The following is a 26602-nucleotide window of genomic DNA, read 5'->3' as shown; positions in this document are numbered from 1 at the left end:
TATGAAAAATGAAATATGTATAAATCTTTTTTTTGCATAACTTTTTTAGTGTCTCTCATCAACCACAAAGTATTAAATACATTTAAAATTGAAGAAATATCTAAGTAGGAGAAGCTTAATTATATAGAACAAGTATTGCGTACCTAAACGGAAAAATAATAGAGAAGCTACTATATAACTTGAGTATCACAAAAATTGATTGCCCCCTGTGAGGTTTGAACTCACGGTCCCTAGTTTACAAGACGAGTGCTCTACCATTGAGCTAAATAGGCCACTTGTACAAGAAAAAAAATTTAAGATAATGCAAATTCATAGTGAATATTAAGTAAATTCTGAAAAATTTGTATCTTTTAAAAACAATAAAATTAGGCAAACGTCAGTAGGGCAGTTACCCTATAAATAGTATTCAATAATATTCATAAGTATCAACGTTCAAAAACGTATTGCTCCTGGTGAAATTCGAACTTATAACCCCGGCATAACAGTGTAGAAGAACCGTGCGCTAACTGATTGCGCCACTGGAGCTCTTACATTACAGGTTCAAACTTTTTGTAGTTGTTCGAGATGGTAGTTTCTATGTTGTAATTTTAAAAAAAACTTAAGATAAAATTTTTATAAAAGAATATAAAAAAATTTAAAAGTATAACATTTAAAAAAATTATTTTTGGGCGATGGAAATGTCTGACCCCCACCCCAAAATTAGCTCAAAACCATCCAATGTCAATATATATATAACTAGTGGCTACGCCCCTAGAGGCCTTTAGGGGGCACTTGAGGAAGAGAGAGAGTCAAATTTAATAACCCAATTTCTTATTTTAAATTTTTAAAGAAAAGTAAAAAAAAAAATTTTTTTTTGGGGGGGGAATTTTTTTTTTAGGGGGGGGGCCTCCCCCCTCATTTTTAATTTTAGTTTAAAAAATTTAAAAAAAATTTTCTTTTTTTGAGGGGGGGGGATTTTTAATTTTTTTGGGGGGTTGGGGGTGTCCCACCCCCAAAAAAATAGTTATAAACCTTCCCAGGACCTATGAGAAGCTACCCTGTTAAGGAGAACCCGATCGGTTCAGCGGTTAGAGAGATCCTTCGGTACAGACACACAGATACACAGACACATAGACATCCTGTTACTTTAGTAAAAGGATTCCTGAGAAGGACAACATTGTCAGTTCAGTGGTTGCTGAGATCTTAAGCTTCAGACAGACAAAATTAAATGAAAATTAAGTCCCGCGGCTGAATTGACGGCTGAGGCTTGTAATAATTTAGCACCTGCGGCTGCGGCTGGGGCTTACAATATCTCAGCCGCGCGGCTGTGTCAAAGCTGCGGCTGAATTAAAAAAATTAAGCTGCGGCTGAGGCTGCGGCTTACAAATATCAAGCCGCGCGGCTGCGGCTGCGGCTGCGGCATAATTATAACTTTGCAGCTGCGGCTGAGGCTTTCTTGAAGCCGCGCGGCTGAGTGCGGCTGCGGCTTCAAATTATTAACAGCCGCGCGGCTGAGTGTGGCTGAGGCTTCCCCAACTATAAGCCGCGCGGCTGATTGCGGCTGAGGCTCAGAGGGGCGTTGGCTGAATGAGGCTTAGTGCGGCTGAGGCTTAATGTGGCTGAATTGGAGTTTTGTGGCTGAGGCTTACAGTGGCTGAGGCTTACAGTGGCTGAATGCGGCTGAGGCTTACAGTGGCTTATGTTTTCTTTAAGCCGCGCGGCTGCGACTAAGGCTGAGGCTTATTGGGTGGCTGAGGAAGCCGCGCGGCTGATTTTGAGGCTTCTCGTAAGCCGCGCGGCTGATGGTGGCTGAGGCTGAGGCTGCGGCTGCGGCTTCCGAACCCTGAATAAATTGAGGAAACACAGAGGAAACACGACAATAATTAGATACAAAAATAGATTGATTGATAGGTAGAAAGATGGACAGACATATGTATATAAAGATTAATAAATATACTAATTGAAAGTTAGATAGATGGACATTAGAATGTACAGAAATACAGACTAAGAAACTCAGGCAGTACAAGACAATTCAATGGGTACAAATCTGCACTACACTATGGTCTGAAAACGGACTAAATTTCGTACTTAATATTTTATTATTGTTCTAGATATCTTTTTAGTTGATTATTTATTTGTATTTATTACTTACAAAAAAAATTATTACATTAAATGATTAAATATAAAAAATAAATAAGTAAAATCAAGACAATTAAAAATTAATAGAGTTTGACACCTCAACCAGAGAAAGAGGGGACAAAGAGCTGCTTATTACACTAGTCACCAAATTCTTCCAAATATGTTTTCTTATTCGTTGGCTTAACAAATTTAGGGACTCCACTGAATTTTATCACCAATTGTCTTATCCCTTTAGATCCCCGCATCCCAACCCTAAATAGCATCAGCAGCAGCCATTAAGATTCAGCTGCTTATAATTTACTGTGCTGAGTGATAGCAGTGGCCACTATCTATGTCTAATGGGTAAAGATATTTGAAGTAGCTTAAACAGTTTTAGCTGCGAATTTTTCACTGAGTATAATGGGTAGAAAAGATGTAAGCATCTATGTATGAGTATTTGAAGCAGATTAAAAATATTTAGCCGCTAATAATTAACATTGTGCATTATGTAAATATCTGAAGCAGCTTTACAGTTTTATCTGCTATTAAATTGATAGAATCAGTTACAAAGTTTTTGCAGCTAATAATTAATTTTGTTTAATGGGTTAAAATTATAAATTCAGCAACAAAGTTTTAGCTGCTTATAATCCACTGTGTTTAATAGGTAAAAATGCTATAACAGCTTCACAGTTTATCCGCAAAAAAAACAATGTTTTTAATGGGGAGAATTGATAGTAGAGGCTACAAAGTTTTAGCTGCTAATAAACCACTGTGTTTAATGGTAGAATTAATAGAAGCAGCTACAAAGTTTTATCCAGTAATAAACCACTGTGTTTAATGGGTAGAAATGATAGTAGCGGCTACAAAGAACCACACACACTTTTGCACAAAAAAGTTGCTACCATACAAAACGAATGAAAATTTTTATACGTAGTTATTATTAGCTGTTTTATCTGAAAGTCAATAAAAACATATAAAAATAGCAATTTAGAGAGAAAGAATAAATGATGAAGAAAAGGAAAGATATTTTCACTGCATTTACAAAATGGGTTGGAAAACAAAAAAAAATTAATGAAGATTTAAATCTTTTAGTGCAACTTTAACTAAAATTCTAGCCATGTCCTGTCCTACAGTTTTCAGTTTTATTTGTTGAGATGCAACGCAACCAGAAACAAATCTAAGTGAAAGTTAATGCTAAGTTTACAAATTGCCCTCATAATGCTATTCCATTAGATAGATAGATGAACAGACAGATTAACAATAAACAAACAAATCACCGAAATGATAAACATATAGGTTATAGATAGATAGATAAATATGTTAGTCCATTAGGTAGATCGCTGGATTGACAGATTGGTGGACATAGAGATAGACAACAAACTTAAAATTGTCAAAGTAGAGTTAATCCATTAAAGAAATGAACAGATGGTAATGTCTATCCATCTATCAATATATCTGTCTATGTAAATATCTATCTGTTTATCTAGTTATTGATCTATTTATGTTTATTTCAGAACTTCAAAACAGTACACAACCCGCTCCCTTGGTCGTGGCGACACTTGGATGGGCCTGAGTGTTTACCCCAGTGATCAAAATAATCAACATGATTCTAGTTACTTCAATCACAACAATATGCCGCCAGGAAACGAAAACTTTCAGATATATCAGTTTTTTTAATGTCTTTACATTTTTATATAGCTGCTTAATGTACTTGTAATTCTTTTTTTCTATCTTCTCTTAGTTTTTGTTTTTTCCTTTTAATTCAATCTCCCCCCCCCCCCCAAGTTATCTCCCTAAATTTTTAAATTAACGTTCTTATTCGTTGGATTAACAACTTTGGGGACTTTAAATGAAATTTGATTGGTTAGTTCATTAAGTTGCGTGCTCAATTTTAATCCAAAGAATGTGTAATTTTGTGTAAAATCATTTGGGATGTACATCAATTCATCGGCAATTTATTACGAAGCTATATTACAATACGTCCTTACAAAGAACATTGCACTTAAATTCCCTTTGTGTGTAACCTTATATCAAAACAAATTATATATTTTGAAAGTATATGTCCCCCACTAGGAGAAGACGCGGAAAGCAAAACAGGTGATTCTAGTTACTATTCTCACCACCAGAGGACAACAGTATACGAGCACAAAGAGCAAACACAGCATCAGAGAGATGCTACACAAGATTTCAACGGCATTTATGGACAGGGCCCCGATAGTCTCTTTACTGCACTAAGGAATGTTATTTTTTATAAATATTTATAAGGTTTTCGAAAGATTAGATTGAAAATTGAAGGTAAGTTTTTTTAACGATATAGTGAATGAATATACATAATTACAAGCATATTATCTACCTATTTACAGCATAACAACTATACTAGATTTGAGTCAGTCCAACAGAATAAAAAAAATTTCTAACAAAATTGTGGAACGATCGATCTAGCCGTTTACGAAACATTATTGGACATTATTGGACACATTTAGATTACATCAAATTATTGCATTATACAGGGTGTTTTTTTAATGGAACAAAAGTATTGCTTAATATAACCCACTTGCCATTGACAGAAATTAATAATCTATATCTTAATTTCTTCATTTGGTTGGGGAGTTTTGTATAAGAAAAAAATATTTAGCGATTTTCAACAAAATATGCCTTAAAAACTGGTTTTTCCAAAGAACCTATTTTTGGAAAATTTTTAAATCATGACCGATTTAAAGGGTGTGCAAAAATGCGTACATTTTTTAAAATTCAAATTGTGCGGCTTGTGTTAATAGTAGAAAAATGTTATGCATATCGTTAGAATCGTCATAAACTCTAGTTTTTGGAAACATATGTATCATATTCATGCTATTTGTAGTATAGAAGCTACGTTGGAAAATGTGAGAAAGGTTGAAAAGTTTCAAGTAAGTTGGGACATTTTACCACGTAGCTCCTAAACTATACGTAGCACAGGAATAGTTCTTAAACACCCAAAAACTAGAGTTTATGACGATTCTAACGATATGCATAACATTTTTCTACTATTAAAACAAGCCGCACAATTTGAATTTTAAAAATGTACGCATTTTTGCACACTCTTTAAGTTGGCCATGATCCAAAAATCTTCCAAAAATAGGTACTTTGGAAAAACCGGTTTTTAAGGCATAATTTGTTGAAAATAGCTAAATATTTTTTTCTTATACAAAACTACCCAACCCAATGAAGAAATTAAGATATAGATTATTAATTTATGTCAATGGCAAGTGGGTTATATTAAGCAATACTTTTGTTCCATTAAAAAAACACCCTGTATTTACCTTTTAAAAGCGAAGCTTTTCTGTAATTAGAATCGGTTCGTCCGTACGACTGTCCGTCCGTAACGGTTCGCTCTTGTAGTAAATTTAGACATGGTAGAATTGTCCTATTGATTTCAAACTTTGCAATATGATTCCTATAACAGTTATGTACAATTTAGGAAGCGTAGCAACTCTACGTTATCAGAATTTTAGAATAATGATGCCAATGACATCAAGGTAAAATATTATAAGCGGGACATCTCCATAATGAAATCCTAAAAATTAAGTATGTCATTTTACTGTATCCTGTATATAAGCAATTTTGCTACAAATTTATGTACAAATTTGTTTTAGACTTACAAATTAATGTTTTATTTTTAAGTTATTCGTCTGTCCTTCTTTCCGATTGCAGAGCATGGCTTTTATGGATGTTGTTATCCTTGTTAAGAAGTATCTTCCTATTTTCTATCTCATCCCCCCCGGCCCCCAACTCTCTTTCTCCGACAGCATCTATTAATGTGACAAAAAGTTTAAAAACCATCATTAATCACCAAACAGGTTTCTAAAGTCCTAGAATTAAATTAGTATAACAGCACATTATCTAGTAAACTAAGGCTGTAATCAAACTGTCAAACTATGGTTTTAAAACTATTAAACCTACCCTAAAGTTAAAATATAATTTTCTCACTTTCTTATTGCTTGGAGCTAAATTTATTGAATTTACTTATAGATGTTGACTTATTGATCTTTCAAGATCTTATCTATTTATCTATCTAAAAATTGTCTATCCATCTATTAATCTATCTATCTTTATATTAATCTATTTATAAAGCAAGCAGTCTAGATTTGGATAAAAAAGGGAGAGACAGTCCTTTAAAATTCTTCATCTCAAGGGGATGTTGACACCAAGGACGTCCAAGGGAGAGGGGGGTGATAAAGGGGTAATTACCCCCCACCCCTCAATGAAAAAGTTTGGAAGCCCTTGGTTGACACGTCCCTACTCCCCTCAGTGTACCAACTTAAAGAAAGAACCTTAAAGGAAAATCCCTATTATAAATATCTTTTCTTATTTAAATTTAAATTAGAGGGAGGTATCACCTCATAACCTCTTACTCAAAAGGTGGTGTCAGCTCCTTACTCTAAAGGCTAGGGACTGAGCCACTAATCCATATAAATATGATAATTATCCATATATTTCACTCAATTACTGTGTCTATCTAATTATCTATCAAGCTATCTGCTTATTAAACTAATTAACTAAATATTTGCCTAAACGTCCCCCTAGGCCACGTATTGTCTACGGATTGTTAACAAATATCACATGGATAATTACAATTTTAAGAATTAGTTGAACTTTTCAGTTAAAGCGAAGCTATTTTACAAACAGGTTGTGTCTGTCTTTACGTTAATACGTCATGAAAGTATAGCTCTGGTCTGAAAAGTATTACATAATCTTAGAAGCATAGTAACCAGAAAGCCCATACTATCATTATTAATGTATGTTATTTATTTTGCCAATTTTAAATACAATCTTGTTTGATATTATTGTCTGATTTACTTGAGTTTCTAACATAATGATTCCTCAGTCAATAAAGCACAATATTTTACCAAATTATCTCTTTTAAGCAGTTTTTCAATAGCCGAGGTATTTCAAAGTGAAAAAAATGGTTATATCAAAATGGATATTAAGATGGATAGAAAGATATTTAGATAGTTATTGAGTGCTGAATTTAATTGCAGGTTTAATGCAAGATTTTACACACATCAATCTAACCCTATAGTTTTTTCTATCTTACTATTACTGTAGAATATCTAGCTGACTTAGCTTAAAAATGTTCTGTAATACTATCATTTTAGGAACTACTTGCTCAAACACACGCACGCACACACACATACACACAATCCAACACTTTTTGTAATTGTGCATAATGTCATTTTAATAGCATATGCACTATTTTTAGTAGCGAAGCTACTCTATAATTTGAAATGTCCGTCTGTCCGTATGTCCGTCTGTCCGTCTGTCCGTCTGTCCGTCTGTCCGTCTGTCCGTCTTAGTTTGGGGGAAACGTGATTTTCTCGGCTCCTATAAAAGATAAAGGGCTGAAATTTTTTGACAACATTCCCATTATCAAGGAGCACAATTAACTATAAAACATCAATGGCGATAGGATCGCTTTTTAGCAGGTTTTAGGCTATTTTTGTATTTTTCACATTTTTCTCCATATCTTTGGTGTTTATGGTCCAATTTCCAAAATTTTTTCAGTTATAGAATCAAAATTAAATTTCCTGTCGTTTCAAGAAAACAAGTATGACGGTCAGACTGCCTTTAAGCAGGTTTTAGGCTATTTTTTTATTTTTAACATTTTTCTCCATACCTTTGGTGTTTATGGCCCAATTTCCAAAGTTTTTCAGTTATAGATTACAAAATTAAATTTCCTTTCGTTTCAAGAACACATCAATGGCGGTCAGACTGCCTTTTTGCAGGTTTTTGGCTATTTTTATATTTTTCACATTTTTCTTCATATCTTTGGTGTTTATGGTCCGTTTTTTTTTAAATTTTTGTAGTTAAACATATCAAAATTAAATTTCCCGTTGTTCTGAGCATCCAGTATGTAATTTACTTTGACCGTCAGTCTGTCATAGTAATGAAATATAAATAAATATTAAGAAATTAAAAACAATGGTGAAAAGGTTTCGTGATTTTTTCCTAATATACATGCTTTTGTCAACTAATATCTAAATTCTTATTTAATTGTTTATGCTTCGCTACTTATGGATGTTGTCATCCTTGTTTTGAGTAAAGCTTTTCTACATTTTAGAATAGGTTCACGATACGGTTAGCATTAATATTTATATTAGAATCGTCCTATGTAGTTCAAAACTTTTGCGAGGATTCCTGTTATTTTATTTAAAATCTGGAAAGAATAATTTAACTAATCATTAAACTTGTGAATCCTTTAACGATTAAGAATAATAATTATAAGCGTAACAACTCTATATTTACGTCCCAAACGCACGTATGTCTAATTTGAGCATCCTTTATTTTAGTTATTTTTTCACTTCATTAGTTAACGAATTTGTTTAACTTTGCATTCATGGATGTTGTCATCCTTGTTAATTTTAGTTTTAATGATAATAAAAAGATAGCTAGCTAGTTTGAAAGATAAAAAGAAAGAAATACAGAAACATTTAAATAATATTTTTTTTATCGCTATGTTTTTTTCAGTGTCAGAACTTTTAATTTCGTATAAATAGTTTTTTTTATATTGAATACATATTTTTAATAGAATATTCATAAATTTGGAAATATCGGTGAGTATGTCACAACGTTTCCTTGTTTGAATAGATGAATTTGTAAAATATAAATAATAATAGCTTTAGATCAAAATTTTCAGAAAATCTGAATCTTCGCAATTATAAAACTTTGCTAATATGGATAAGATCTTCCTTGTCTTTCTTTCTCTTTCTAACTTATCCTTTCTCTATCTAACTTATCTTTTAATAAGACTTTCCTAAGGCTAGAGAATCATTTCTAGATAAGACAATAGGGCCTAATGATAAATTGATTTGCAACCAAAATTTGCAGATTCTAAAGTTACAAAATATCTTGGTATCACAATCAAATGTCAGATTCTGCTTGCATACCAATGCACTGTTATATTATAAACTTAAGGAATTTAAAAACTGTGTTGGTTGTATTAAATGGTTTGTAATTAATGACTTTTTCTTGTTTCATAACATATGTTAGATTTTTTAATCTAGAAGTTTAAAAGGGTTAGGGTTAAGAACACCTTATTATTGGGAAGAAAATAAAATAGCTCAAGACCATCCTATTCCTAGATTTAAATCTAAAAATAAAATAGAATAAAACAATCTCGAAATCAATGTGAAGCTTCTCTAGAATGCTCAAATTGAGATTTTAATCGGTTCATTAGCTTTCAAAATCGTAAGCTAAAAAAACCTTACTACTTCATATAAGACTAGCGGCAACGTCCATAGAGGCCTCTAGGGGCACTTAAGGAGGGGGGAGTTGAATTCAATAACCCAATTTTTTATTCAGAAATAAAAAAAAGTAATAAAATGTTTTAAGGGGGTGGGGTTGATTTCTCTTGCGTTGGTAGTGGTACCTTCACACAGATAATTTATAAACCTTATCGGGACCCATGAAAAGCTACCCTGTAAAGAAGATCCCGATCGGTTCAGCAGTAAACGAGATCCTCGATACCTATAGATAGATTTACAGGCAGACAGTAAACAGACAGACATCCTGTTACTTTATTATTAGGATTATTAATACTTAATACTTATCAGTATCCTAGGTTGTGGTATAGTTTTTTGCCATCATTATTTTTCAATCCAAAGAGAGAGTCCAGTGGTTTTATAGCAAAATTTATTTGGCTATCTATCTATATTTTTATTGCAGGCTTGCAGCATTCGTTTTTTTTCCCTTGCATATATATTTAAGATACTAGTTGCTACGTACATCCCTAGCTTATTTTTTTCACCTCTTTTTTTTACAAAAAAAAAGGTTGGGTTGGGATTCAAAGTACTTACCCAGTTTTAGATTTTTGGCACGGTTCCATTTAAATATAATTTTATATATTATTTTGTCGGATTTTCTCCTACTCCAAAACCCCTTCTCATATGATACCAAAATCTGCCCATGACCAGCACTCAACTTTACTGAAAATTATTGGTTTAGCCGTTGACGAGATATTGCTGGAACACATACAACTAACTAGTATACTATAAAGATACTTTGTAGTTTTTTTTTACTGACAACAAAGGCAATCAAAACCCGAAGGCAATTATTGGTTTATCCGTTTTCGAGATCTTCCTAGAACACATATTGCTATTTTAGTATACAGGATACTTTGCACTTGCAGCCTTATTACGGACAATAACGGCAATCAAAAACCCATGTCAAAATTGTAGCACAGTTTTAGATATCCGACATAAATCTTTTGTTTATTAAAATTTTAAAATTGATGTGATATTTTGAGTCAAATTATTACAAATTAAACTTTTGTTTTTAACAAAATAATCTAGAATAGATTTGAAAAAATGGTATAAATTATCTAATTATAAAAATTGACCTGTTTTTTTTTATAGTAATTTTCATCTAAAAGAAGTGTAACTGTATACCTATTAAGCATTTAGGAGGATTTTAAAGACATTTGGTTACAATAATGTGACAGCAGAGAAGCATGCTATTCCATGTTTAAATCATATCTTGTTAATATGGCATCAAACAGCACTTGAAATCTACCTATTTAAGGAAGTGTGATTACGTTCTAACCCAAATACATAGTATTTCAGGCCAGATAAATTTTCAATTTCCATTGCATATTGCCATTTTTCTAAAATACTTTTGAGATTCACATTGACTGTCCGTTGAATTTATATATTGACGCATGTTGTTTTTATGAAGTTTTGGACCTTTAGAAACTATTTTGTGCCTTAAATTTTTCTTGATAAATGTGTTTTTTGGTATAAAATGTATTTTAAGAATAAATTTTCTTAAAGTCAAAATATTATTTATTGGCACAATTTTGTTTATTCAATCAATTAACATTCTTTTATTGTATATCACATATCTTCAATCATAAAATCTTTGGTTATTTCGTAGGTCTACTTTAGACTATTTTTTTTGTTAAAATTGGGATAATTTTAGCCTTCTATTATCTAATATGTGTGATACAGATAGACTGATTAAGAAAGAGATATACAGAATTATCCTTTTGTTTGATAACTTGGTGGCTTCGCCCTGCAAGGTTTATTAGGGGAAACCATCCTACTAATACCTTATAGTAAACCAGTAGCTACGCCTCTAGCATCTATATAATCTGTGGTAGTAGGTTTATAGACTATTAACTAAAGACTAAAACCATCCAGGGACCTATGTCAAACTTCCCTTAAAATGAGTACTCAATCGATTCAGTATTTATTGAAATCTTTACCTACCGACAAATAAACCTTACAATTTTATAAAATAGGATTAAACCTAGCTAGAACCAACACTATAATTTTGGGCAAATTATTAACTTTTAGTCCAAAATTAAACTAGTTATACAGACATGATATATTCAGCTACTTTACTTTTACACACTTGAGATTTGTATCAATAGTGAATAAAGATTTTTATGGCTACACAACAGGATACATGGATATGTGCACTTTAATAAAATCATCCTTGTTTTCTGAAACTCAATATTAGCAAAATTAATGTAAATACTACTTGTCTGTAGTCAAATATTTGATGTCTTCCTATTTTGAAAAAAGTCATAAAATAAGGAGAGTTCTTCAGCAATTTTAATAATTTCATGGTTTTGATGATTTATGGATTTTAAATTGGCCCAATTTATGCCTTCATATTCTTATTAGACAAGTATAATACCCATATTCCATGATTGAAATTGACTTAATTTTTCTAAAATCTGTCCCTGTTTTCAGATAACATTTTGATATTTGGGTAAATAAGAAAAATATATGTCTGGAAGCACACTATTTGCTCCTTGTATTTGCAATTTTATGTCTATCTAGCTAGCTATCTGGCTATCTTACAATCTATCTATCTATATAACTATGGATAACAGGATCTCTATTAGTTTTTATCTGTTTATCTGCTTATTTTCTATCTTTCTATTCCACTGTAAAACTATTTACTTTGGTGAAATGAGAATTTTTATAAAAATTTAATATTCAAGTTTATTTTTAAACATAAGAATGTTTAAAAAGCCTTGTTTACGGAAATGTCACATAAGTACCCATATTTGGTTTGTTGTCTCTCATGTTCTCTCTGTTCCCGCCATTAATTCTAAACATTAACGCGGCATTTACGCTCACTTGTATAAACATAAAAAAATACTGTTTATTATGAGAGATAATTTACTGTATATCCATTTTTAACTACTTCCCTTTAACAATTTTCAGTGACAAACAAATCAAACATTAAGCATTAAAAAAAATAATCTTCTTGTTATTATTGTCCTTTATCATCACTATTAAACATGAATTTCAGGATATGTGTTGACATTTTAGATGATGGCTCTCCCAAAATACAGTTGTGGATTCATTTATCTCACTAATTTACGCTCACTAGTACTAACAACATTAGCGCGGCATTTACGCTCACTGGCCCATGAATAAAATGCGCAAAATCACAATAACAAGTGTATGTTCAATAGATGTATTACTGTTAGACTAGTCAATGTGTTAAAGGTTGTAAATTTACTGAATAACTCGTGCATGTCAGTTGGTCAATATAAATTGTTTCATTAAGGGCATAAAAGTAAGACACCTGTCGTGTATGTGTAGGCTGGAATTAGGTGAATGCAGTCCTGTTGATGAATCAACAAAAACAGGATGTTATTATTTTCACATTCCAGTTCAATATAAAATACAACAACAACAAACTTAATTAAATACTATCAAAAGTTGCTCTGAAGTTCACTCTGTTAGGCACATGCAAGCTATTTAAATTAGTGTTGTACATGAAGTTTCTTAAGTTATAATACTACATAGAATCTTGCATATTTTAAAATTGTACTAACCTGATACCATGCTGTCATACTACCTTAATATTTTTTATGAAACCTGTATGTGTATGTTGCTAAATTAAAAGTCTAGATAATAGGATAATAAACCAGCAACAAGCAGGTATAAAGACAAAACAGTATGGAAATTATTCAAAATTTGCAAACCAATTTTACAGAGAAACAAAAATGCAAATGAAGTGTATACCCCCCCTCTCTATTTTTTTACCCTTGAAAAATATTTGTTAACAATGGATGATAGGTGCACAAAAAGCTTACAGAAATGAAAAACCTTTCCTAAACCTTTTTTTGGTCTTGAAATTTGCCATCAAATCCAACATTCAAAGTAGCTAAAAAGTATTTACTTTGCAAAAATAGTTCCCATAAAAAATTTCAATCAAGGGATCTAGAAAAAAAGTTAGTGAATAAATAATCACATGAATTTAGATTTACTTGTCTGTGTATTTATTCATCTCTTTATTGATCTATCAATCTATTTTCTCTCTATTAATCCCTTTATCAATCTACCTATCTCTAATTTCCTAAATTATTAATTTTCTGTCCATACATTCTATATAATATTAATTCTAAACCTCTTTGGAAACATTGAAGTTTTGAAGCCGGCATATTTTATGGTGTTTATAGAAGGTTCATCCTATAGTTGTGTAATACTATAGTATGATAATAAAAATTAAGATATAGCTATCTTGTTAATATAGTGTCACAAAACTGCAATTCATTTACTCTAGGAATGACCGTTAAGAAGATAAACATATGCAACCTTAAATGATGTTAACATGCAAAGATAGTTACTTGCTATCTTGGTACTCAGCTAGTTTGCTTTTGAACTATCTTTATATGAATTTTGGTATCCATTTGTATATCTTTGTGTTTTTCTTACTTTAGAAATGAAAATATCCATATGATCCACAAAAGTGCTAAATAAGTCGATTGTTTGCTTTTTATCTTTCTTTGACCTAAATCGTACAGATATACGATGTTTTCTTATAAATTCGTTAAAGTCCTTTTTTATTTCTATAACTACTCAAAAAATATTTATCTGCTGAGTAAAATTTGAAATTTATTTGTTCAATATTTCTGAAGTTATTTAACATCTTATTTAGACATTTATGTTACTTTTTCTATTTCTTGGGGGGCCATCATTTAGTAATGGGATTCAGGGATGGGATAATGGATAATTTTACTTCTAATTTTGTGAAATTTTTAGTTTCAATATGTTGTGAGTGATGTATTTTTTTCTTATGCTATTGTCCCTTCCCTCACTGAAGTTGCTTGCGTGATATAAAATGATGGTTAATAATTATATACTCATTGTGGCCACATTAGATAGGTAGATAGACATATTAGATAGACAGATAAATAGTCATATTAGATAGACAGATAAATAGATAAATCACAGGTCTATCGAACTTTCCAAAATAGACAATCTATCTATCAATTTATGAGACTAGCAATTTAATGATCTATCTATCTATGATTTAATTCAATGATCTATCTGATATCTATCTATGATTTAATTCAATGATCTATATATCTATGAATTTATTTGAGGATCTATGTCCAATGATCTATCTATCTATGAGTTTATTCAATGATCTATCTATCTATGAATTTATTCAATGAGATATCTATCTATGAGTTTATTCAATGAAATATCTATCTATATATTTATTCAATGATCTATCTATCTATGATTTATTTCAATGATCTATTTATCTATGATTTATTTCAATGATCTATCTATCTATGATTTTATCTAATGATCTATCTATCTATAAATTGCATGTTAGTAATTATGCTAATTGTGGCCAAAGACTTGGCCTCAAAAACATTCCCTTGGTTCCAAAGTTAAAACAGAATGACAGCATAGAAGTATGTTTGTCCATATTATAATTCCACTGTCATGCTATGACATTGTTTAGCTATAAAACCCAACTTTCCTGAAAAATGTGATAACATGATGATCAAAAATAGATTAGGTTAAAGATCAAAGTAGAAATTGAATGAAAAATAGAATGTAGGAAATAAATTGTTAAGAGTTAGAAAGAAAATGAAAAGAGAATAGGTTTGGAAAAGATACAAGGAAAAAAAGAAAACTCTTTATACTAAAGTAACAGGATGTCTGTTTGTCTTTGTGTTTGTACCGAAGGATCTCGCTAACCGATGAACCGATCGGGTTTTACCTTAACAGGGTAGCTTCTCATAGGTCCTGGGAAGTTTTATAAAAGTAAATATAAAAATAGAGGGGGCATCACATCCCAAAAAAAAAAATTCCGCCCCCCCAAAAAAGTATTTTTTTTACTTAGGTTTTCAATTTCGACTCTCCCTTCCTTGAGTGCCCCTAGAGGCCTCTAGGGGCGTAGCCGCTAGTAGGATAATATTTAAGTTAGTCCATAAATAGAACTAACACATCTAAGTAAGCAACAAAATCTATAATTTTACCATTGAATATTTTTATTTTAAACGTGACAGAACAATTCTGTTTGTGTGACATTGGTCTAAATTTTTTTGAAGAGCAAAGCTTTTGTATACTTTTATTATTCTATTGGAACGTTCTTTCGTACATTTGTGAACCTTATAGTCCAAATCTTACATAATTGTTATTCCAAATGACATGCTATAATTTTACACCATAAAAATAAGAATATATAACTCTTGAGACATAAGTGACTTTTTTGTGCATTTTTCTATGGTATTTAACTTTGATTGTATTTTTTCATATGATTATTGCCAGGTATAACATTAATTCTGTTTATTTTTGTTCTTGTTACCCTTGCAACGTCCTTGCATAAAAATTAGCATTGATTTCTTTTAAATATATATTTGCAAATTTGGTACATATGTCTTTTTACAAAGAGACATGGAGATAGATATAAAGAGAAAGAGCGAGAGAGAGAGAGAGAGAGAGAGCGCCAGATATATATGGAGAGAGAAGGAGAATGAGAGAGAAAGAGAAAAAAAGAGAGATAGAAAAAGAGCGAATGAAAGAAGAAAAGAGATAATGAAGAGAGAGAGAGAGAGCAAAATTGAAATAAAAAGAAAGAATGAGAAATAAATTGACAGCAAGAAGTCTGGCAAGGCTAATAGAACAAATGATAAACAAAATGTTACTTAAGTATAAGGTCTATAGAGTAGTTTCTCTGTTATAATTGTGTGTCAGTCTTCATAATATAGCAACTGCGCTGCAAAAAATATACAGCAGCATTTCATGTGTAAAAATATTCGCAAAATTCACACACTCAAATATATTTCTATGGTCCTACAGTGACAGCAATAGGACAGGATAACAGGTTGTAGTTATACTGTCACACGATGGTATTAAACATCTATTGAAACCGACTTTGCTATTTTCTTGAAATGTGATTCTTAAAATCATTAAGAAAACACGTTATGACAGTTCATTAGAAGCCTAGCATAGACTAATATGCTTATGTATTTTTATACAATTCGAGAAATCTTTAAATGCAATAAAATATTTCATTCTAGATGTCATTGACTTTATGTTGGTTTTATATCTATCTATTTGTTCATAATTCTATCAATTTATAGGGTAGTCTTTGAAAAATCAAAATAAAATAATTGCCATTTAATTAAGTTTTTTGAAAAAATTTAAGTTGGTAATAATTTGACCAAAACCTTGGATTTAAATTTTGTGAAGATTTAAAAAATTAACCACAACATTTTAGCAATAAAAATTCTTAAACTGCAATAATAAGTACTAAGTAGTAACCTTTAGTCTTTAGTATTTTATCTTAATGCTAGTAGCTTTGACCTTAGTCTCTTAGTATGAACCAATATTATATTTGATTTTGTTTTATAGGAAAACAAATAGAAGTCTATATTTTTATTTTTACCCTTTTATCTTAGAAAAAATCGACCAACCCTTCTGCAAAATAGCCTAAAGTCTGTTGAGGAGTAGACCAAAGAATTCCTAAAATGTAGACTAACCGATTCAATATCTATTTTTAGTAGCGAAGCTACTCTATAATTTGAAATGTCCGTCTGTATGTCTGTCTGTCTGAAACGTTTTGGGGGAAACGTGATTTTTTCAGCTCCTACAAAAGATAGAAGGCTGACTTTTTTTGTCAACATTCCCATCATTATGTAGCATAATTAAGTATAAAACACCGTTAGCGGTCGGACTGCTTTTAAGCAGCTTTTTAGCCGTTTTTAATTTTCAAAACTGATTTTCTTGGCACCTGTAAATGAGAGAAGGCTGAAACTTCTTGTCAACAATCTTATTGATATGAAGCATTATTAAGTATAAAACATCAATAGCGGTCAGACTGCTTTAAAGCAGCTTTTTAGCCGCTTTTATTTTTCAAAACTGATTTGCTCGGCTCCTGTAAAAGATATAAGGCTAAAAATTCTTGTCAACATTCCTATCAATATGGAGCATAGTTAAGTAAGAAACATCAATAGCGGTCGAACTGCTTTTAAGCAGCTTAGAGCCGCTTTTATTTTTTAAAACTGATTTTCTCGGCTTTTGTAAAAGATAGAAGGATAAAACTTATTGTCAACATTCCCAACAATATGAAGCATAATTAAGTATTTATCATCAATAGCGGCCAGACTGCTTCTAAACAGCTCTTTAACCGCTTTTACTTTTTGCAACATATTTTCTCGGCTCCTACAAAAAATACACAACTGAAACTTGCCAATATTACTGACTTTATGCCCCATACTTAGGTATGAAAAATTATTGGTAGTCTGATTGCTTTTAAGGTGCTTTCTTTTTAAAACTTTCAGATATAAACCTTAATTTTTCAAAGTTTCGTGATTTTAAGTTTTTGCATATTTATTTGCATATATATCTCTTTCTTTTCTTTGTTATGGAAACAGTTAATCAGCTCTATCAATTACTTTGTCTGTTTGTCTTTTTTATTATAGATTTTGTGCTTCGCTACTTATGGATGTTGTCATCCTTGTTCCATTTATATTTTTTCCATTAACTTGACCATATCTAGTTTAGAAGTCCATAATCTTTTTAGTAGCGAAGCTACTCTATAATTCACTTTGTCCGTCCGTCCGTCAGTCAGTCAGTCAGTCAGTCAGTCAGTCCGTCCGTAACGCTATGGGGGAAATGGGATTTACTCAGTTCCTATAAAAGTTAGAATGCTGAAATTTTTTGACAACATTCCCATTATTAAGGAGCACAATTGACTTTAAAACATCATTTGCGGTCGGGCCGATTTTTAGCAGGTTTTAGGCTATTTTTATATTTTTCACATTTTTCTCCATATCTTCAGTGTTTATGGTCCGATTTTCAAAATTTTTTCAGTTACAGATATCAAAATTAAATTTCCTGTCGTTTAAAGAAACAATCACGAAGGCCAGACTGCCTTTTTAGCAGGTTTTAGGCTATTTTTATATTTTTCACATTTTTCTCCATATCTTCAGTGTATGGTCCGATTTTCAAAATTTTTTCAGTTATAGATATCAAAATTAAATTTCCCGTCTTTTAAAGAAGACAACCATGACGGCCAGACTGCCTTTTCAGCAGGTTTTAGGCTGTTTTTTTTTATATTTTTAATATTGTTCTCCATATCTTCAGTGTTTATAGTCCGATTTTCAAAGTTTTTTCAGTTGTAGATTTCAAAATTAAATTTCCCGTCTTTAAAGGAAATAACCATGACGGCCAGACTGCCTTTTTGGCAGGTTTTAGGCTATTTATAAATATATTTAACACTTTTTTCTATATCTTCAGTGTATATGGTCCGATTTTCCAAATTTTTGAAGTTTTTAAGGATTTAAAAATTAAATTTTTTGTCGTTTTAAGAAAACAACCATGGCGGCCAGACTGCCTTTTATCAGGTTTTTGGCTATTTTTATATGTTTTACATATTTCTCAAGATCTTAGTTTATTTTGATCCAATTTTCAAACTTTTATGGGATATCAGTATCAAAATAATTTTTCCCATTGTTATGAGCATCTTTAATATAATTTACTTTGACCATCGTCATCATACAAAATAAAACAAGGTTTCATATTTATTTTATCCAATAAATCTATTCTTGATTTTAGTAAAAACCTTTTAAATCTACCTGTACGTATTCCCATCTTCGATTTTTTGTGCTTCGCTACTTATGGATGTTGTCATCCTTGTTTATATTTTTTATTGAAACAGATGACATAATTTATAATTTTATTTCCCAATAAGTTGTAAATCAATTGCTTAAATTGATATTTATCTTTTCTAATTCCTCTTTTTTAAAGGCGAAGCTTTTCTATAATTAGAGTCGGTAGCAATTCTATAATCGTAACCAAAAAGTCCGTACGTTCATTTTAAACATGTTCATTTTTAATCTTTTAAACAACAAATCATCTGATGTTTAAATACTTATTCCTATAACAACAAAGTACAATGTTATAAACGAAAAATCACTAAAAATTTAAATAGTATCCTCTATTTAAGCAGTTGTTAAACAAATTTACTTGCAATTTTGATTCGACTTTTATACATTTATGTTCTAATTATTTAGTTATGACACTCTACAAGTGTTAATGTCGTTTGTCCTAGTGTTTCAGAGCTTCGCTTTTATAAATGTTGTCATCCTTGTTTCCCAAGTATCCACCTATCTATTTGATAGTGAAAACATAACCAAAATTTTATTCATGTTAAGACATCATAGGGTATAATCATTATAGGTGATTACAAAAGAAAAGAAAAAAAGATAGATAAATAGAGAGAAATAGATAGATGGATGAATGGTTGGAAAATAGAGAAATGGAATTAGAGGCATGCAACAATATTTTTTGTTTAATTTGGCCAGGGGAGTGGATACACCCCTTATAGCCCCTTTTGCATGCCTCTGGATGAAATAGGTAAAAATAAACAAGTAAAGGATATGGGGGAAAGAGATATAAAATCTATAATCCCTATATCCATCTATCAATTCATCTATTATTACGTTAGTACTAGTAGCATGACAATATAAGTTTAACAATTTAATTTGAATATAATTTACATATTGGAAGAAAGAGAAAACAAGAGAGAGAAAGAAAAGGCAAAAAGAGAGAGAAATTGAAAGAAAGAAAATTTCCATAATTTCTCTATATCCTTATATGCTTAAATAAAAACAACTCATCTTATGGCGATTCCTAAAGATTATTAGTCATAGTAGTGTAACAACACGCTCAGGCTGTAATTCTATGGTCATACTCATAATCATACAACCATAGGAGTGGTCCAAGTTTTGAGTTAAGGATATATAGAAGAGAAGCCGACAGACACTTGTTAACAAGGACATCTATCTCTCAAAAAGTTTAGCAATAACAAAACTTACCAAATTTGTATGAAATGGATGGAAATAAAAGGAGCATTAAGATTTTGAAAATCTTTAGTGAATGTATGTATATATTGATCATATGAATTTAGGGGTATAGTCCCTTTTGTGGCAACGCACCTTAAGGGTCGATTCTTCGTATTATTCACAGTAGCTTTTTTTCTATTTCTAGCCCCTGCGGGGCCAATTGCCTAACCCTCTGGGGCAATCATCTAACCCAATATAACCTAACCTAAATTGACCTATAAAAAGCCATTTTAAATTACTACGAATCGCCCCTTAAGGTGCGTTGCTACGAAAGGGACTATTCCCGAATTTAGTTACATAAGAGCTTTCCTTTACTATTAAGGACAATAAGATTATAATTGTAAGTCTGACAAAATATAACTTACCAGCGGCTCCGCCCCTAGGGGACTCTTTGGGTACAGGGAATTTTCATTTCAGTTTTAAAAGAAAAGTAAAAAGGGATGGTTTTTCCAGGGACGATTGCTCCTAGGAGGGTGAACGTATTCCTTCACAGGACCTGCATTAAGCTTCACTGTAATGTAGATTCATATAAAAGCTTTTCTAATTAAAGTGAAAAAAGGCAGAATTTAACATTTTAATATAGGTATAAAATTATTTATTGTAAAAAAATAAAATAATAATTTTGTAAAAAATATTGATTTACATCTCAGAAAACTGTTCATGGTCATATTTATTACTTGGCCATTTTTTGATGTAATTAACCTAGAAAAAATCTTTATTAGGCCGTAAATTTAATCCGTGTTTTTCTTATTAAGAAATCTTTAAACATTTGGTAAAGATTTCCACAGTTATTTTATATCTGAATGGACAGTAGGATTTCTAGGTTAAACTACCCAGCCTCTTCGCTGTTATATTATTTTTCATAATTGGCTATAAAAATTAACAAGGTTCTTTTTTATTTCACTTATAGTGCAATAATTTTATTATATAATCCAACTTGTAGAAAACAAGGATAACAGCATCCAAAAAAGCGAAGCTTGATAAATCTCAAGGTCAGACAAACGAACATAAGCAAATATATTATATATGTAAATATATCTTATTATTTAAAGTAGTAAGGGTTTTTTTTTGTCTGTAGCTTTCGATTTCGATAACAATTGGACTGATCTAAATCTCCTTTTTAGAGAAGGGTCACACATGTCCAGGGATGGTTTTAGGCTATTTTATTTTTAGATTTATGCCTTTGGATGGTTTTAGGCTATTTTGCCCCTTTTTACTTGCTCGACTCCTTTGAATAGAGAGACCTTAGAAGCTAGGGGCGCAGCCAATAGTATATAGAAAAGGCACATGGAAAGATATTTAATTATCATGTAATTGATATATGATAGCTGGGTAGTTTTAGGGGAAGATACACATATAAATATATTAGATGTAATAACATGAATAAAGTTTTGTCAATTTTTTTTTGTTGAAATAGGTATATAGAGATAGATAGATATATTACTAGGTAGATAGGAGGCTAGATAATATGAAGATGTGATAACATGCATAAGATTAAGGCAAAGCGGTGAAAATTGACATTGAAGTTTCCCCTATCAAAATTTCATCCACACGAACAAGTATTCTCATAAACAAGAAAACAAATTTTAAAGAATAATTATGCCCATAAGTAGCGAGGCAATAAAGGAGTAAACTTGAAAGGATATAATTTTGAAGGGAAAGAAAAAGGTAAAAAGATTAAATTAACTACCAGTGTCCTTTAATTCAGTAATTTTATTATGTATTTATGTTGTTTATAGTCAAATAAACAGTAATTCGCTTGGCAGTTGAAAAGATTAGGGGGGGGGGGGAAGTAGATGATTTAATTCACATTTTAATCGATCATTTAAATCGCTGCATATTTATCCATCCATGCCACTGTGTGTGTGTGTGTGCTTGTTTTTATGAATGTCAAAACTGAAAGATATGGAAATTACATAATAATTCATAAGTTCACCAAGTATAAAGCCATATTTGATTTGAATGGGGGTATAATAGTCAACAAAAAAGTGGCAGTCGATTTGATTTTTAGAAAAAAAATACCATAGGGCTCGGCAGTAACGTTTTTACTTCAACTTGGCTTTGACAAAGAATCTGCTGCGTCTAAACACAAAAATGCTTACCAGTCTTGGCTTTTACTGTGTCTGTTGCTTATTGCAAAACGGCTAATTACGGCTGCCAACTTTGAACTCTATTATTTTATCTGTTTTTAAAACAAATACACCTTTTCGTTTTAAAATTAGAAAATTATTAAATTATCAACCTAAAATATCTAAATATCGATTTTAAAGTAGATTCATCTTTCAATTATATCCATCTCTATATTGAATTTTTGAAGAAAAAAATCATGTATGGTATCGTATTATAGACAATTGTTCAAAACTTTTCAATCCCATTTTTGTTAATCCGGGCAATCTTAGTATTAATCCTATTTTACAATCTTTCTATAATACGATGCGATAAACAACTATTCCCTATTTAATCCAATTAAACCCTAACATCTTTGACTATGCTGTTCAAATATTTATTTTTCAGAACATGTATATCCATTTTTGGAGCTTTAGACTTCCTTTTACTCTATATCAATAAACTTTATAATAAATCACACAATCAGTCACTCACACACACACTCACACACACTCTCACACACAAACACAAACACATACAAATTCCAAATACAATGATATGATATTCAAAGAGCTGGAAAAAAGCTGAGAAGATACCCAAATTTGGAGCAAACATACATAGATAGATAGATAGTTGGACGGATAGCAAGATAGAAAGAATAGGTATCCAAAAATGGATTTTTTTTTCTATAATCAAAGCAACACTAAAATTGATAGGCATATATATTAAATACAACAATATATTTCAAATCTTTTCATGCCAAGCATCCCTATAATTCACTTTTCGTCTTTTCGTTAGTTTGTAATGCTATGGGAGAGATTTTCTCGGCTGCTAATTGAGATAGAAAGAGGAAATTTTCCGTGAAGATTCACATGATCTATGTTTTTTTTCGTCTGTCTGTCGATCATGCAAAAAAGACAAATTACAATACTAAAGGTTTTCGTGATTTTCTTTGATTAATTTGATTTAATTACAACTAGTTTTTCGATGTCAAATGTAGTTATTGGGTTGGTTTCGTAACTTCATCAGAGGTAAAATTTAATCATTGGCGTTTCCCAGTACCCTTTTTATATTGAAATAAAATCCTATAATAAAAACTATATATTCATGCCAATTAAATAGCTACAGAGATGGATATAAAGACAGATAAATTTATGAATTTAGACAACTGAACTTGAAAAAGCAGGATTTGATACTATTTCCAGGGATTCGAACTCGACACTCCTATGACAACACTGGATAGTATTACAAGGTCTAATGTTGAATTTTACAAGGACAACATATTATATACAAACACCTCCTAATATACTTCATATATATATTTATACAAAGCAGTTAAAACTTTACAAAAAATATATATACTATAAGTAAGTAACATTTTTACTTTCAATATGAATTTTATCTACATTTTTTATGATTTATATTAGGGAAATTAAGTTACAGATATCAAACACTTTGATTGCGAGGCCTTTTCTAAAAGTCTTTAATAAAATAGTTGTAATATTCCACACTTATTATGACACTCGCCTGGTATTGTAGTTATAACAGTACAATAGCACGTAAAAAAGCATATTTAAAATTTCGCTGTTTTGTTTCCCCACCCCCTAAACAAGCCTACTACAAATTAGGTTGTGTTTGAGCAAGCATAAGAAAGGCTGCCAAAAAAATATACCAAAAATAGCAACACCAAGTTACACCTTTACACACAAAAACCACTCAAACATGCACACACAGACAAAACACACACACACATTATATATAGATACCTATATCAAATTTGTTATATTTTTATATTTGTTCATTAAGATTCCTAGACATTCATAATATTTGAATTACAAATTTTGTGCCGAATTTATTATTAATATAAAAATAACATAACAGCAAAAACAGGCGAAGCACAAGTTGTTCTCCGTCCAGTGGCGGCCATTCACCGCCGTTCCACGCCGAAACTGCTAGCACTGCCTCATCTACAAATACGGCCGATAATTTCGGCGGTGGCGGTAACCATTATGAGGACTGTGGAGTGTCAGTAATTTCCGATGATTGTGATTTTACGTCACTAGAAGGCGATGGTAGACACAGCCGCCGATCAAGATCCCTATCCCATTTATCTATATCACCCCCGCCGGTGGCTGCCTACAGACGCCGCAGGAAATCTCCACCGTTTTTGGCTGACCGCGAAGAGTACGGAATTCTAGATGAAAATGACCATTATAGTGATAACAGTGATTTTTCCCAACAAAATAGCCACAATCGGCGGTATCACGGAGTTACATTCGCCAAGCCAGCCACCATTATTGCCGCCTCTACCAACAGCAATATGGTGCAAAAAATGGCGCGACAGTCGAAGAAGAAAAACAAAGATGGCGGAGCCAACTCAAATTACTCCCGCATTTATTCTTCACAACAGCAACAAAAGCTGGCAGAGAATGCTGCTGCAGGCGTTAGTAAAAATACTGGTGGAATTGTTGGAGGGAGACAGTTTGACTTCAGAGCTAAATTTTCAGGTAAGAACTTTTTTTCTTAAAAAATGTATCTTTTTTTTGAATTTTTTTTCTAGTCTTTTTGTCACAATACTCCCAGTGGATATGTTTTTTTTCTCAGCCATGTAGACTGCTGTGTAAAGATTTGTAAATGTAAAGATTTATATGATCACTAAGCATCTATACTACACCTCATTATGGTTGCCTTCTTGGCTGTGCTACTTACTTTTTTATTTTTGAGCTTAGCTACTAATGCATGTTGTTAACCCTGTTTCAAATTATTGTACAGAAGTAAATTGCAGTAAAAATACCGTATTAAAAAAGCATAAGTCATACAAGAGTCCAAAAATTCATTGAATTCCAACATATGCCTGCCTACACGTGCACAGGGTTTTGCCAGGGGGGGGGGGGGAAGGTGTAACCAATTTTTACCATCCCATGATTATCACACCAACTTTAAAATAAAAAACGGGGCTTAAGGAAACAATTTTAGTGAAATTCTAAGAGGGGGGGGGGGGGAGTGGGGTGTTTCTTCATTCTCATGCACGTACCTCGACATATGTATGTAGTAATAAAATATGAAAATCACGGTACATAATAAAATTTATCTTTTTAATTGGACGATTTCTTTTTATGTTTTTCTTTAATTTTGATTTCTCTTTCGGGTTATGCAACTTGTGGCCTAGCCTCTAGCCTTCATTCACAGGGTTTAAGCGAAACTTACCGCCTTAATGTCTCATCAGGCAACAATTTCAAGAAAAACAAGCTTAAATGACATTAAAAATGAACGACCATTTATGAAAGAAGGCCTACCATCAACTTATTATAGTAATTTTTTCGCTACTACTTGATATAATATGCCTTGTTGCTTGCATAACACGTCTAAAGCATATCAAAATTTAAAGCTATATAAAAAGTATAAAAGGCGAGTAATATTAAAGCGTATAGCCCTAAAACGGTTCGGCCTTCTTTATTAAATTATATTTATAAGAAAATAAAAGAAAGTTAAAAACGAAAAGAAATGATATAGGGAGAAAAGAGATCGAGAAAGAAAAAGTAGATAGAAATAAAAGAAGGATAGAGAGAATAGGAATGAGAAAGAAAGATACATAATTGAGAGACAGAGAGAGAGAGAAAGAGAGAGTGAGAAATAATATTTAAAAAAAACATTAACCAATAAGAAAAAGATAAAAGAAGAAAAAAAAGAGAAAGGGAGGGACAGACAGAATAAGACAAACATAGAGATAGATAGATAGAGTAGAACAAGATCAACGAACCATTAGCCTAGGCTAAGTGTTACTGCACGATCTTTAGTCATCTATCTATCTATAATATATATCCATATAGCCAACTATCTATCTATCCATAATATGAGCAAGCAATATTATTCGTAAAATCTATTTATTCACTACAAACTGTAGCATTTGTTGCCATATTCTACCAAATAGCACAAAACCTACTCTGGATAATGTCTGTCTTGCTAATTAATTATCTTTCTATTATCATACTATCTAGTCATCTACATATCTTTCACTCTATTTGTATCTCTATCTATCTACCTAACTATCTATCTATTAGTCTATCTATCTACCTAAATATCTATCTATTAGTCTATCTATCTACCTAACTATCTATCTATTAGTCTATCTATCTACATAATTTATAATTTATCTATCTATATATCGACTATAAGTGTGTATGTCTTGATTTACAAAATATATTAGAACTACTATACTTTGACTATCTTTTCATATGTCTATTTCTCTAT

At 31.4% G+C, this 26602-nt stretch overlaps 2 protein-coding genes and 1 non-coding gene across 3 annotated transcripts in view; 2 read left to right on the top strand and 1 right to left on the bottom strand.

The window, feature by feature from the left end:
* LOC145317872 (uncharacterized) overlaps positions 1 to 3844 on the top strand; it is a 110788-nt gene extending 106944 nt beyond the window's left edge. The window contains exon 10 of the mRNA XM_080159153.1: positions 3612 to 3844. Within this exon, the coding sequence (XP_080015279.1) occupies positions 3612 to 3774 (163 nt within the window). The 3' untranslated portion in view covers positions 3775 to 3844. The remainder of the gene's footprint in view (positions 1 to 3611) is intronic.
* On the bottom strand, positions 201 to 272 carry TRNAT-UGU (transfer RNA threonine (anticodon UGU)). The gene has a single exon. It is a non-coding gene; the product is annotated as a tRNA-Thr (tRNA).
* Positions 3845 to 23867: 20023 nt separating the features above from the next.
* Positions 23868 to 26602, top strand: part of LOC145327240 (uncharacterized) — a 51604-nt gene continuing 48869 nt past the window's right edge. Inside the window, exons 1-2 of the mRNA XM_080170827.1 lie at positions 23868 to 23881; positions 24233 to 24858. Of these exons, the coding sequence (XP_080026953.1) occupies positions 23868 to 23881; positions 24233 to 24858 (640 nt within the window). The remainder of the gene's footprint in view (positions 23882 to 24232; positions 24859 to 26602) is intronic.

The sequence above is a fragment of the Acartia tonsa genome, chromosome 1, assembly GCF_053477335.1.
Source record: "Acartia tonsa isolate MP-2025a chromosome 1, ASM5347733v1, whole genome shotgun sequence".
Classification (NCBI taxonomy): Eukaryota; Metazoa; Arthropoda; class Copepoda; order Calanoida; family Acartiidae; genus Acartia; species Acartia tonsa.
The sequence above is the reverse complement of the archived record's forward strand: the minus strand, read 5'-3'. Positions and strand labels throughout refer to the sequence as shown.